At 39.7% G+C, this 13,895-nt stretch overlaps 1 protein-coding gene across 8 annotated transcripts in view; it reads left to right on the forward strand.

Moving 5' to 3' along the window:
* The window catches only part of myof (myoferlin), a 38,083-nt gene that overhangs the window by 5,512 nt on the left and 18,676 nt on the right, over positions 1-13,895 (forward strand). For 4 of the 8 annotated variants that reach the window (XM_061027470.1, XM_061027472.1, XM_061027471.1 and 1 more), the window contains exons 4-18: positions 7,565-7,673; positions 7,752-7,845; positions 7,937-8,094; positions 9,270-9,398; positions 9,526-9,588; positions 9,678-9,728; positions 9,817-9,847; positions 10,512-10,627; positions 10,725-10,851; positions 11,785-11,888; positions 12,002-12,070; positions 12,173-12,216; positions 12,817-12,899; positions 13,332-13,370; positions 13,694-13,818. In XM_061027470.1, coding sequence (XP_060883453.1) covers positions 7,565-7,673; positions 7,752-7,845; positions 7,937-8,094; positions 9,270-9,398; positions 9,526-9,588; positions 9,678-9,728; positions 9,817-9,847; positions 10,512-10,627; positions 10,725-10,851; positions 11,785-11,888; positions 12,002-12,070; positions 12,173-12,216; positions 12,817-12,899; positions 13,332-13,370; positions 13,694-13,818 — 1,342 coding nt within the window. The remainder of the gene's footprint in view (positions 1-7,564; positions 7,674-7,751; positions 7,846-7,936; positions 8,095-9,269; positions 9,399-9,525; positions 9,589-9,677; positions 9,729-9,816; positions 9,848-10,511; positions 10,628-10,724; positions 10,852-11,784; positions 11,889-12,001; positions 12,071-12,172; positions 12,217-12,816; positions 12,900-13,331; positions 13,371-13,693; positions 13,819-13,895) is intronic. The other 4 variants (XM_061027478.1, XM_061027475.1, XM_061027476.1 and 1 more) reach the window with 1 other exon arrangement.

The raw sequence follows: 13,895 nt of genomic DNA on the forward strand, positions 1-13,895 counted from the left end.
TCATTGAGCAGGGTTTTCAGCTCAGGAGTCACCCAGGGTTTGTTGTTGGAGAAACACTGTATTTCTTTGGTGGGTACAGTGTTCTCAACACAGAAGTTTATGTAGTCTGTGATGCAGTGAGTTAAACAGTCGATGTCCTCCCCATGTGGGCTGCACAGCACCTCCCAGTCACTGGTGTCGAAGCAGTCCTGCAGCACCTCAGTGGCCTCCTCAGACCACTTCTTCACATACCTGGTTGTGGGGGGTTGTTTTTTCACCATAGGTATGTAAATGGGCTGCAGTCTCACCAGGTTGTGGTCTGAGCGGGAGGGGTGATGATCTGTATGCATCCTTGGTGTTTGCATACAGTAAGTCCAAAGTTTTATTGTCCCTGGTATGGCAGTCAACATACTTAGTGAAAGTAAGCAGAGTGACAGACAGGGAAGCGTGGTTAAAATCTCCTGAGATGAGAATAAGAGACTGGGGGTGTGATGTCTGTAGCTGAGACACTACACTGTGGATGAGTTCACAGGCTGCAGCAGCGTCTGCCGAGGGGGGGGGATGTAAACAGTCACCGCGATGACGTGTGAAAACTCCCTCGGCAGGTAATATGGCCGAATGCTTACAGCCAGCAGCTCCACATCCTTAGTGCAGCGCTGTTCTTTAACGGTGATGTGCCCAGAGTTACACCATCTCTCATTCACATACATCGCTATTCCCCCGCCTTTCTTCTTACCGCTCTCCCTCACGCTCCGGTCCACTCTGATGAGGTGGAAGCTGTCCAAAGTTACGAGTGTGTCCGGAGTGAGTTCATTCAGCCATGTCTCCGTGAACTGCATGATGCTACACTCTCGGTACTCCCTCTGAAGCCGGGTGAGCGCCGTCAGCTCCTCCATCTTATTAGGGAGAGATCTTACATTCCCCATAATTAAAGACGGCACGGATGGTTTGTACCGTCTTTTCTTTTCCCGACACTTCACTCCGGCTCTGCATCCCCTTCTCTTCTTCCGTAGTTCTGCGGGGATGTCCGGTCTTTCAGCTGGATGTAACCGAGGTTGGCACAGCGCAGTCAGCTGTTCACGGGTGTAAACAATGGAGCCGTGACTGAATGGGTCTCCCGAGGGAGTTTTAAAGAGTCCACAGAGAAAGAAAAACATCACTACTACTCCAAAAAGAAGAATATCCATGTTTGCTGTTTGGAGTTGGAGTTACTCGCGAAGTTACAGCAACAAAAAGTCAATATTAACAAAATAAACTAAAAAACAATAACGATCGCCTATCTCCTCATATTGATCAGGCTTACTGCATCATAAAACTCTTGATCTGATGTGAATTTCATCAGATCATCATTCCTCCAGTAATCAATCGGAAACATATTTCAGTTTGAAAAAGTTCAACCTTTAAGTGGAACTAGAAGAAGTCACGGGGGATCTTCATGACCTGTCTGTGTGAGTCATTGACATGTGTACACAGTTTTGTGTCTATATTTAAGTAGATAAATTGATATATTTGGGGACCATGAATGTCTGAATAAGATGTGATGTTGTTGCAGTAGATGTTGAAGCATTCCAGCCTGCAACAAAGTGATGAACCCTTCAAACCTCTGAGAACAAAATGCTGGCATGGCTAAAGGTTAACTTGGTAAAAATGATTCTGAAGAGGACATTCTGTTGAACTGGTTAAATATTATCAGATAGCTCTGACTTTGCATGTAGCTGTTACATGTTTTTCTTATCCTATTAATTTTTTAAATAAAGATTTAGATAATTTTACATTTAGAATACAGTGTTAACTTTTACAACAGGGTCATTGAGCGGTTAGTATTTTGATAACACTTACATGTACAGTAAATGAGGCGGCCACTAAATCTTATCATTACAATAAAATATTAACAGACTCTGCACGGAAACATTTGGAGTGGTAAACTACGGGTTGAATTCTTCTGGGAATGCAGCTGCATGAAAATTCACAACCAAAACTGTTTGAATTGATAAAACATACAGAGTCAGACATCAGGAGGTTTCTCCAAATATTTCACCCACTTTCACCCACTGTGTGTGTCCTAAACACTTTGCAGCCTGGCAGTGCTGAAAGAAAAATGAGTCAACAGCAATAATCAAGGATCTGTGATTGCTCGCTGATTTTCACACCCCGGTCAAACTTCTGGGACGAGCAGTATCATCACACACATCTATGTGAGAGGAGATGAATACTGAAAGTAAAAGGGAGTGAACTTATGGAAATGAATCCAAACCACAGACACGACGCTACACACCATCCAAACAGAGAGGCTCTTTGAATAAACCAAAAGTGTACTCCCTACTTGAATCCTTGTTGTTTGAGTAAAACCTGAGTAAATGCAAATCACAAACATACAGTTTTATAATAAAATATTCAAAGATCAATACAACTGCACTAAAAGACATAGGGCCTGGGGATTTACATAACAAACACTGGAGCCAGATTAACTAGCAGATTAACTCTAGGTGCCTTCAAAAAAACACTTATACCAATTTAAAATCTCAAGAATATATACAAAAAGTATTTCCATTTCAAATGAAACCATATCACTAAGTGAAATGAAAATTAAGTTAATGTGTAAAAATACTTAAATGGTAACTTTGCACATGACGACAACGTTGTACCTGTCAGCTGCTCATTACACACAAACATACACACACCTGTGTGTTAAGTCCAATTAGTGATAAAGTGAAATGGAAATGACTTGTATTCTGCTTCTAACCTTTCTTACAATAAATTACCGGTACTTTATTTAATAATTGTATGTTTTTTAGACTGTTGTATGAATTTGTGTTGAGCGTGGCTGTGCACTATATTATTTGCCTTAACCACCTCATGGGACAGTGGGGGGTTCCCAGTCTCTGGCGCCTTGATTTTGGGGGGTCACAAGCTGAAAAGTTTGGGAGCCCCTGAACTAGAGACTGGTAACCCTGTAGCCCTGTACATATGGTCTTGCTCTAAGCTTAGACTGTGGTGGCTTGGGATTGAGAATATTCTTTAAGTATTATTACAAGATATTTCCTTTTCACCTGAGAACACAATGCTGGGTGACTTGACTGATTTGAACCCCCCCTCTCAAAAGATAAAAGGGTTATGTGAGCAAAATGACATTACAGATGCCAAAAAATGCATCACATGTACTGTAAGTGAATAGACTAAATCCTCCTGATATTATTCAGTGGATCGATGAAGTTATTTCATGAGGTCCATTAGAGAAAAAACCCAATGCCTTTAGAGGCTGTTTCATAAGACTTAAGACCCTTAGATGGCACATGGAATAAGTTAAATACATGATGTCATTTATCTATTCTTTTACTTCATCTTTTATTCTTATGGCTTTGATCTGTGGGTTAGTGAGGAGGGTGGAGGACCGTTCACCATGTGGGAGAGGGGAGAGGTATGTATGTATATTCTATGTTGCAAAAAGAAGATGTATCTCTTGTCATGGCTCTTAGTCTGTTATGTTACATGCTACTCTTAAAGTAGAGTGGGTGTCTGTCTCCCGGACCCTGACTGGTAGACGATTCCAAGGGAGAGTGGCTTGATAATTAAAGGCTTTGCCCCCCCCCCTCCCCCTTTTACTTTTAGAGATGTTAGTCATACTGACAGCACAATGTTCAAGATCATTTATAGAGCACTGTGACCTTGAAGATATGATGCTAGATGACCACAAACAGACCTGCGGGTGAGAAGGAGGATTTTAAATGATCTTCAAGATTATATGGCATGAGTGCAGAGAAGCTAGTCAGACTGTTGTTCCACCAGCTATCAAAGTCTTAAATACAGGGACGCAGTCAGCAGTGGTGGGATGTTTCCCTGTGACTCATCCTGTTTTGGTCATTGCTCTGTGTGTTTGCAGGGAAAACAATGAGGAAATGTGTCAGTCATTCTGTTCTGTTCACAATATATGCAGAGCTGCTGCTGGTCTATATTAAATGTACATTTTGGAAGATGTTCAGACAAGTGTCGAGGCCTGTCGGGGTCTGATACAATCATAATGTGTGACTTATTCTGTTTTAAATTTGAATGGTATCAGAGTGTAGTCAAGCCTGAAAACAGGATTTGCAAAATGATAAATGGCTGAGAAAGAACAGCCATGTTGAAATCCAGTTACATAACCAGCCATCTTTTTCAATGATGTTTCCCCTCAAACACATCTTACCTTAATCCTCTATTTGTTTTTATCAAATTCTAATCTTATTAGCAAGCAAGTGCTGTACACCCTGTCAGCTTCAAGACCACATACCAGGTTTATAGACTCATGGAGAATCCTTGTGTCAGTCTCCTTCCTGATTCAGAGCTCTGAGTGCAGCCAAAAAAATATCATCATCTCAACAAAACTCTGTCCAACTTTTTGTGTTGTGAGGAAAATGTGTCTTACTCAGATGTCGGAGTAATCACATGTGGAAGATTTTTTTTCATTCATTCATTATTTTACTTCAGCTGAGTGAATTATAATCAGTATTTTGTGTAGTTTGCAGTTTACTTGTCAATGATTTTATAAAACTTTTAGATTGTTTTTCATCTTTTCCTCGATTTGTCCCATGATTGAATTTTTTTGCAGACCAAGCAAAAGTTGTTAAAGGGGAAAATCATCGTCTTGAATACTCTGGTACTATTGTTAATCTCTAAGTCTTTGTCAGTGAGTCTTCAGTGATGTCATGTTAATGTAGAGTCCGTAGTGAGTAACTGTTTCTGTCTCGGGAAATTCCTCCTCTCAGGATCACTGCCAAGAAAACAAGTCCACCCAAAGTACAATGTCATCTGAATGATGCATCGCAGTCCATTTGCTACACTGTGTTACTTCAGTGTTACTTTGAATTCATTGGATTGAAAATAATGTAATGCAGACAAACATCCAATGAGTAGTTTACGTCGTAAACTATTCAGTGTGATTTTACAATGTATTCAGTGTTTACGAGGTACATGTAACTAAAAGGATTCACTCACAATATTCTCAAATTTTGAGCTGTTCCAGAGAGGTGTTGATTCAACGTAAGGACTATTTTGGAGGCTGAAGAACCTATTGTATTGTTATATAACCTACACTTGTATTTATCAAAGGTGTGAAAAAAGAATCAAAACACCTCCCTGTAAAATAATGGTTGGATTTATTGCAGGATTGATGTCTTAGACTAAATTATAGTGATATAGAGCGCCACAGCAATGACTCCTAAAACCAGGAAGTAAGTTAGCATTTGAGCGCCATGGGGTCTAACGTCTAAAAGTCAATGGGAATTTTGAATGGGTTTGTGGTTAGACGTCTGAAATAAGGTCTGTGGTTAACACAAGCTTAAGAGATGTTGGTGTTTTGTTAGACCACATAAACTACGTTAGGTAATACCCACACTTGTGAATTTTGAAGTTTTTAGGCGTCTTTAAAAAGGCGGTTGCTAACAAGTGGCTAAATGAGACTACAGTGTTTGTCGGGGACATTAAACGTCATCACGCCGGACACAGAGGCCGGGAACTCTCTCACTAGTCGGAGATGTCTCCTGTAGGTTTAATCTTTAGGTTAAGGTGCATATTATGTTAGTAAAAAAATTATTAAACTACGCGGGTTAATTTATCAGAGATCGTCTGATTTTCTGATTTTCTGCAACGATCCAAAATCCAATGCAAAAATCCCATAGGAAAATTCTGGTTAGACCCCATGGCGATGCTACTTCCGGGTTGGCCTACAAAAATACGTCATATGGTTTGTTCTGCTGAACTGGCAGCCGTTTGTTTATGTTGGATTAACACGTCAGTGTCAACATTTAAGAAGAAAAATATATATTTTGTCTGTATTTCTGCCTTAACGTTAATCTGTGTTTTGAGTGTTTGAGCATAAACAAGATACACAATTAGCAGTGTATTTTTTCGTGTGCCCGCCTGGAGGCAGTGGCAATTCTAAAGTCTGTTGGGGCCCAAGGCAAAAATCAAAATCAGATGGGGCCCCCTTAAGGAGGCTTCCTACTGTCATTGCAAAATTTTGCACATTATGGGGTCGCTGCTTTGGTTTAATTTTTTTCTGCCCTCTGGGGCCCCCTACTGGTCTGGGGCCCCAAGCAGTTGCCTGCCTTGTCCGTTGACAAGCAGTGCCTGGAGGACCACAGCCTCCGTACATTGAGCGCGCACCACAATAGACCAGGAGCAATAACACACTGCTTTGGAACAATTTATAAAATACTTGTATAAAGAGAGAGAGTCCAGTGTTCATGTAGGCAGATCTCATGTACACTGACACTTTCCAACATTTTATTTTGTCATTGAACAGCAAAGAAGCAGTTAACAGAGGAATGTGATGTTTCATTTCAAGCAAACGTGTCAAATCAAATAAAGTTACACTTAATCGACGTCGCCGTTACTCACATCCTTTTCCTGTTTGCTTCATTAGATTTCTGCTTGGTCACTTAAATGTTCTGAAAAATGGCCCTGGTTCTGTTTCCCTTAGCTGGAAATGAAAGGATCTTCCAATGCAAACAAATGGAAGATTTGGTCATTTGAGTTCTCTCTGCAGGTAGTCTCAGATGATCCAACACTGAATCACTGGCAGGTAGCTTCTGTGCAGTGTTGACTGTATGCTGCCTCATGGGGTGCGTTTGTTTGTCTGAGCAGGCAGGGTTTGTTAGCTCTGGGTGGTGACCTTCTATATGCCCCTTTCATGAATGGGACTTCACTGAGCACACATGCAGATTGAGTTTCTCGGTCGTCTGTAACTACATTCCTGATGTGTTGGCTGACTAGATATTAAACTTGAGTTTTCACTTGGTGACCCTTTTCCTCTGACATCACTCTCGGGTTGGAAAGCTCAAATGCTGTAATGTGTTGTACTGCACTGTTTCAGGTTGAAAGTCTTTTAAATGTAGGGAATATAACAAACAATTATCATTTAAAACATCCAGGTGTATCAGTTAAAACAACATATGATAACCAGTTAAGCTACAGCTAATGCTAACATTCAGGCAACGCCTAGCTAACATTTCCCTTTGATAACAATACTGTTAGCTAGGAAAAAACAGAATGCTAACATCACCTTATGTCTGACTGTAGCTGATTGGCTAACAAATATGTTGTTTAACAGTAGAATATGGTCAGATGTCTCGCATGTTTACCATCTTGTTTATTGTTTATCTTGTTTAATTTGATTAATAATCAGGAAATGGTGATACTGGTTGTCAGATTTGTTAATAAAACTTCAAACCTATGATACAGCTCTACAGCATACATTTGAGTTATCCACCTGAGCATGATGTAGATAGTAAATAAGGCTACATCAGAATACCAGAGCAGGATTATGACAAACTGTTTTTTATGCGTCTATGTCGCTGCAGTTGTCTTTTTGTATGTCTATTTTACAGTGTTGTTGTATCATGTGTTATTTCCTAAAAGCATAACCAGGGACAAGGACTGCAAATTAGCCATGGCTAGAAGTCCTATATACATTGACAAATAAACTGATAAATAAATAAAAACATTTTCCACTTAGTCACAAGGTATACACATTTAAAGTTACACAAATAAAGTATCTGTCAAAATCTGTATTTGCTTTAATGTTTTCTTGCTTTATTCTTTCCAACAGATTCCTCGGGTCAACTAAGATTTCATTGAGAGACCTTGCCACTGGTCAAGTGAGGTCCTTACCATCCAAAAATGTCCCTTTGGTCAACGAGACAGGACAGAACATCGGGGTGAGTTTCTTTCTGTTTAAAGTAAGATATCTGTCTCCCTTTTAAAATAAATATTTGACCAGGAAATAATCTTTCAAGGCTACTATCGACCTCATGGTGAGCTATGATCCTCCAGCCAATGCTGCTCTAAACCCCAATAACCCTCAATCAGGAGACGCTGCAGTGGATGCTGGTATGTTTGTGCCACTCGTGATGAAGTTGAACTATTTTGCAATATCTATAAATAGAATTAAATCTCTGCATCTTGTTTTCCTGCTGGTCAGGTGGTGGAGGCGATGAGGGGGACGAGAGTCAACCAGATGGGGCCCAGAGCAGTGCTACAGGGGCCCCACTCTCCCCGGGACAGTCTGGCAACCTCCAGAAGAGGTTGGCAAGGGCCCACAGCCGCCACCGACTAGTGAATAAGCCTCAGGACTTCCAGGTCAGTCTGACGTTGACACTTCTATGGACAGAAACAACAACTATAGGCTCAGCATATGTTTGTTAACATGAGTCAAAATGATCAAGGCATTGTTATCAATCAATCAATCAATTTTTATTTGTATAGCGTCAACTCATAACAAGTGTTATCTGGAGACACTTTACAAAAAGCAGGTAAAAGACCTTACTCATTGTTATGTTACAAAAAGCAGGTAAAAGACCTTACTCATTGTTATGTTACAAAAAGCAGGTAAAAGACCTTACTCATTGTTATGTTACAAAAAGCAGGTAAAAGACCTTACTCATTGTTATGTTACAAAAAGCAGGTAAAAGACCTTACTCATTCTTATGTTACAAAAAGCAGGTAAAAGACCTTACTCATATCCTCCTATCCATCATGAGCACTTTAGCAAAGCAGCAAAAGTTACAGTGGTAAGAAAAAAATTGCCTTATTAAAAGGCAGAAATCTTCGGCCGGATCCCCGGCTCATGTCAGGAGACCATCAGTTTACAGTTTGTTAGTGTGGGATATACAAGTGTTTACCTACAGTGCATTGAATCATTTTTCACCCTCCATGTACTTTTTTAAGTCATTTTGAATACTTTATAATCTCCTCCCTTCCCGCTTTGTGAATCAGGGACTGCTTTTGTTGGTCCATTTTATAAAACACAATCAATCCATTTACATTTGCAGTTAAAAAAGACAACATGTGGACAGTTTGAGCAGGATGAATACTAATATGGGGACACTGTACTGTTCTGAATAATAACCTGAATAACACAAACAGTGGATGCTTTTGTTTGAAAATTACAAATAATCTGCATTCATTGCATTCATTGCATAACAACAGAGCTGTGTACTGGGTTACTTTTGATGGTCTATTTTCATCCTTTGTAATCCCTTTATATGATTAAATATGTCTGGATATTTGAAAAGCTAGAAATAAGATTTAAGAGATTTGATCAACCTGTTTTTCCCCACTTGTTTCTTAAAAAAAAAAAGAAATGTCGGTTTCCAATTGCTTTTATTTCTTCTGCGATAAGGCTTAATTAGGATGATTTCGTAGTACTTTTGAATGAACGTAGGTTCTCTGGGTCAGAATAAGTTGCTCTCATGCTGTCATGGTTGTCATACCTTTATCCACGCTGGATCCTGTGATACTCGGGTGTGTTTCAGATTCGTGTCCGGATCATTGAGGCCCGTCAGTTGCCTGGCAACAACATTAAACCAGTGGTGAAGGTCAGTGTGTGTGAAGACACCCACAGGACGAGGATAAAGAGAGGGAACAACCCTTTCTTTGATGAGGTACTCGCATTAACCTCTAAAAGTTTCTAATCTGTCTCTGACTTAAAACCATTGGGCACGTTTTAGGGCTGAATGTGTTCCTTGTCTGTCTTCAGGGGAATTTATATCTCTTTTTATATTTTCATAGATGTTCTACTTCAACGTCCACATGCTGCCATCAGATCTGTTTGATAAGAACATCAGTTTCCGGGTCAGTATACATACGTCTGTGTGGGGTCACCATCCTCTGTCACTTTGTATAAACATCAGTCATTGAGTCTTTAAGCCTTTTCCTTTCAGATTTATAATTCTTATTCACTGAGGGCTGACAGTCTCGTGGGAGAATTCAAGGTATTTAGTTTTACTAATTCTTAGCATGTAAAAGAGTTTGGTTGATGCCTTTTTTTCGTCTGACTGATCTGTTGTTCTTCTCACACAGCTGGACATTGGTTATGTCTATGACGAGCCAGGTAAACCACAGATTTGTATTTCATTTACATTTTCTCTCAGGATGCTGTTGTTTGAAGTGTGACAGGGGGCAGTGTTGTTTTAGTTCCTACATTGCTGGTTTGTATCATTGATTCTCAACATTACAAGTTTGTTTAAAATAAAACCTAAAAAAATCATAATCTAAAGCAACCATAAAAATAATTTTGGTATTAACATGTGATCACTTGACTACTTATACCTCACAGGGATGACCTGACAGAACCCGTTTCTGTACTTCCCCTCAGCTTTTTTTTTTTTTTTTTTTAAATTCATCCTTTATTTTAGCAGGAAGGACCCACTGAGACCTAGGTCTCTTTTCCAGGGGTGCCCTGCAGCAATACCAAAATAGAAACAGCACAAATATAAACATATTAACAGTTAACAATAATAGCATCTAGACACTGAAACACATATTCACACATGTCCATTTAAATGAATTCACATTGTGAAACAGTTGCAATTTCCTTCCTGAGGTAGTTTGAACATTTAAACATTGCACGCTACCTACACAATATCACACACCAGACAAAGTGAATCTGTTTGTGAACATAGTGAAGCACTTAAGCTAGCAGCTTTGGTTGTACTTATTTTTTCCAGCTTCAAACATTGATTTCTAAATAACTGTCGATGTGCTTTCAATTTCAGCCCATTGTGTTGTGAGGAAGTGGCTCCTATTAAATGACCCAGATGACTCCAACTCTGGGGCTAAAGGATACCTCAAAGTCAGCCTCTTCGTGGTGGGGACTGGAGACGAGCCTCCGGTACGAGGCCGACACACTACTGTACTCACTTTAAATATGATGTTAATGCCCCTCACTCTCTCACATGGAGCCCTTCCATTCTTTGACTTCCTCACAGGTGGAGAGAAGGGAGGCAAATGATGATCAGGATGACATAGAGAGTAATCTGCTGCTGCCGGCTGGTGTGACTCTGCGGTGGGCCACACTGTCACTGAAGGTGTTCAGAGCCGAGGATGTTCCCCAGAGTAAGACCGGCTAAGCTATTGTTTCAAATCCTTTTGCACAACACAGAAACCAAGACTTACTGTTCATGTATGCACTCTTTCACACACAGAGTTGCTTTTAGAGCAGACACAGAGCAAAACAAGATGCAACCTGATGAATGCACATCCAAAATCTGTTCTCTTGAAGTTCTCTTTTTAGTCCTTTGATCAATTGTTTGTACAGTAATATTGGTTAGTGCAGGCTCAGCTCTAAGTTTGGTCTACTGTAAGTTAAATCTGTACATTTGTATTCAAAGTTTTATATCAAAAGTAAGATTTACCTGTTTGTCTTCAGTCTTTTTTTTGTCAATCGCATTAAATGTATATTTTAATTGAATGAATCCCTCTATGTCATTGATTGTGTACAAAAAAAAGACTCAGAAACTTTAATGACAAAAACATACATTTGACTCATATCCATGTCCATGAGGAATTGATGGTCAGTATTTGTTGTTCTTATTTTTAGAATATTTAAGTTTGCCTGTTTGAAACTTCATTTCTGCACTTTAATGAGAGTCTGATATCAGGCTAGTTTCTGTAGTATTGTTTGACATTTAGTTTGTCGTCGTGGTGTAGTTTTCAGAGAAGTAATTACAGGTTTTTACCACACAAACAGACACACACACACACACACACACACACACACACACACACACACACACACACACACACACAAACACACACACAAAAACACACAAAAGGACAAAATATGCATTTCTGTATATGACTTTCAGACATACAACATTATATTATTTTTAAAAGTCCATCTCTGTTCAATAAGACATAATAAACTTAATAAAACTGAGGAAAAAAAATTAATTCGCAACAAACTGTTTAAATTACATCAAAACCTGCAAGTCGAAGCAGAGCTTGTTAAAACCTCATGGTGATAAATGTCTTGTTTTCTCATTTCAGTGGATGATGCATTCATCCAGACCATGAAAGAAATCTTTGGAGGAGATGAAAACAAGAAGAACCTGGTCGACCCCTTTTTAGAAGCACGCTTTGCTGGCAGAAAGGTTAATCATAAATTCCTTTTTTTAGCTATAATGTTACATGTAAGCATGTTGGGATTTACATTGTTGTTAAACTGAGAAACTCTGACCTTCGTTTTTTTTTTTTGTCCCTCCAGCTTTGCACTCAGGTTATTGAGAAAAACGCAAATCCAGAATGGAACCAAGTGCTGAATCTTCAAGTAAAGGTGAGTCGCCTCATTAGAGAAGTTATATTCTGAAAAAGGACTCATAGAAATGACAAATACTTTTTTTGTCTTTTTTGACCTGTGATTATTTCTTTTCTGAAGTTCCCCTCCATGTGTGAGAGAGTCAAACTGACAGTCTTTGATTGGTGAGTCGAACAATATTTCAATATTTATTATTAAAGTGATCCAGTGTGGAGGACTAGACAGTGTCATTTTGTTCTCCTGGTTCAGAAAGTTCATGACAGTGTAGTCAGCTGTGTGTAGGAGAGTGTGTGTGTGTGTGTGTGTGTGTGTGTGTGTGTTTGGGTCTGTGTGTGTGTGGGTGTGTGTGTGTGTGTTTGGGTCTGTGTGTGTGTGGGTGTGGGTCTGTGTTTCCATTCCAAATCACTAACCACATGAGAATAATGTAGCAGCATATGATTCATACAGTGGACGCCCCTCCCTTCCTCTCAGTTACACGCTCAGGGATCCTGTTGGCACCGTCTCACAGCCCATTTTTTTTAAAAATCATTGTTAGTCTGATAAGTCAGGTCCAGGAAGGCTGCAGGGAAATGAGTGCAAGACGAAAGGTTAGAAAAACTGTGTGTGCCCGAGGTGTTGAAAACACAACAGAGAGAAGAATTATTTTTCTTTTCCACCTTCTGGTTAAAATAACACTACAGATTTCAGTTATTTCTAAGTCAACCATTTAAGTCTGAACCTTGTGAACGCAGTGTAGAGTCTGAGGGTGTTGCGTGTGATTTCAGGGATCGTTTGACAGGAAATGATGCCATTGGCACAACATACCTGAACCTGGCAAAGATAGCCTCCTCTGGTGGAGAAATTGAAGGTATTAATCTTTTAATTTTTTAAAATTTATTAAAACACAACAAAGAGGCTAAGAGGTCTGGACCTGAGAGCATTTCACTGTACTTTTTTTTTTTTTATTGCAATACATTAACGTTTCCGATCTGTGTACTGACACATATTTGCACATTTTTTTCATATTTTTAACACCCAGTGGTGAAAAGGAAACAATACATAAAAATATATACACATTATGCAGATTCAAAATGCATATAACAGAGGCAGCATCCAGAGCGAGCTTTGTGCCTCCTTTTTAAAAGCATATAGATAGTCAGGTTAAAGTTACTGTTAAAGAAATAAATCGTTTTGTACTTTCATTGTATAACTGTAATAAAAACATCTTTTGTTACTCTATTGTGCGTGCGGGTATTCACCTCTAAACAGTACCTGAATTGTCTTTTTTCTCCTGGTATAGAGGAACATGCAGGGATTGGGGAAATACCATCATTTGAAGGTTCAATAGTGCTCTTTGTTGCTCATTGTTGCATGACATGTTTGCATTAAGCATGTTGTGCAAGCTAATGTGCTAGTTCTTTACGTGTTTATAGCATTAAAGCTTCCCTGTGCTCTGTTTTGACATTGGCAATTTAAGTGTTTCATCATGTCGTCATTGTAGCACCTCTCACTTTGCTTACCCAGCATTCACCGCTTCCACCTTGACGTGCCCATCACCACGCCTGATATGCAGCAATCACCAAGAAACTAACACTGCAGCTTTGCTCAGCTAAGCTTGAGTCCCATGATAAAGAGTCTAAGCATATTTCCATTCCTCCACAGCGAACACGGGTCAGTCTGAGGTGGGTTTCCTGCCTGTCTTTGGACCCTGCTATGTCAACCTGTACGGCAGCCCTCGAGAGTTCAGCGGCCTGCCAGACCCCTACGAAGACCTCAACTATGGCAAGGTAGTGTGAGAGACTTCCAGGATCTTACCAGCCAAATCCAATGACTGTCCTTCTCTTTATTTCTACCTCTGTCCTAT

This window comes from Labrus mixtus, chromosome 21, assembly GCF_963584025.1.
Source record: "Labrus mixtus chromosome 21, fLabMix1.1, whole genome shotgun sequence".
Taxonomy (NCBI): domain Eukaryota; kingdom Metazoa; phylum Chordata; class Actinopteri; order Labriformes; family Labridae; genus Labrus; species Labrus mixtus.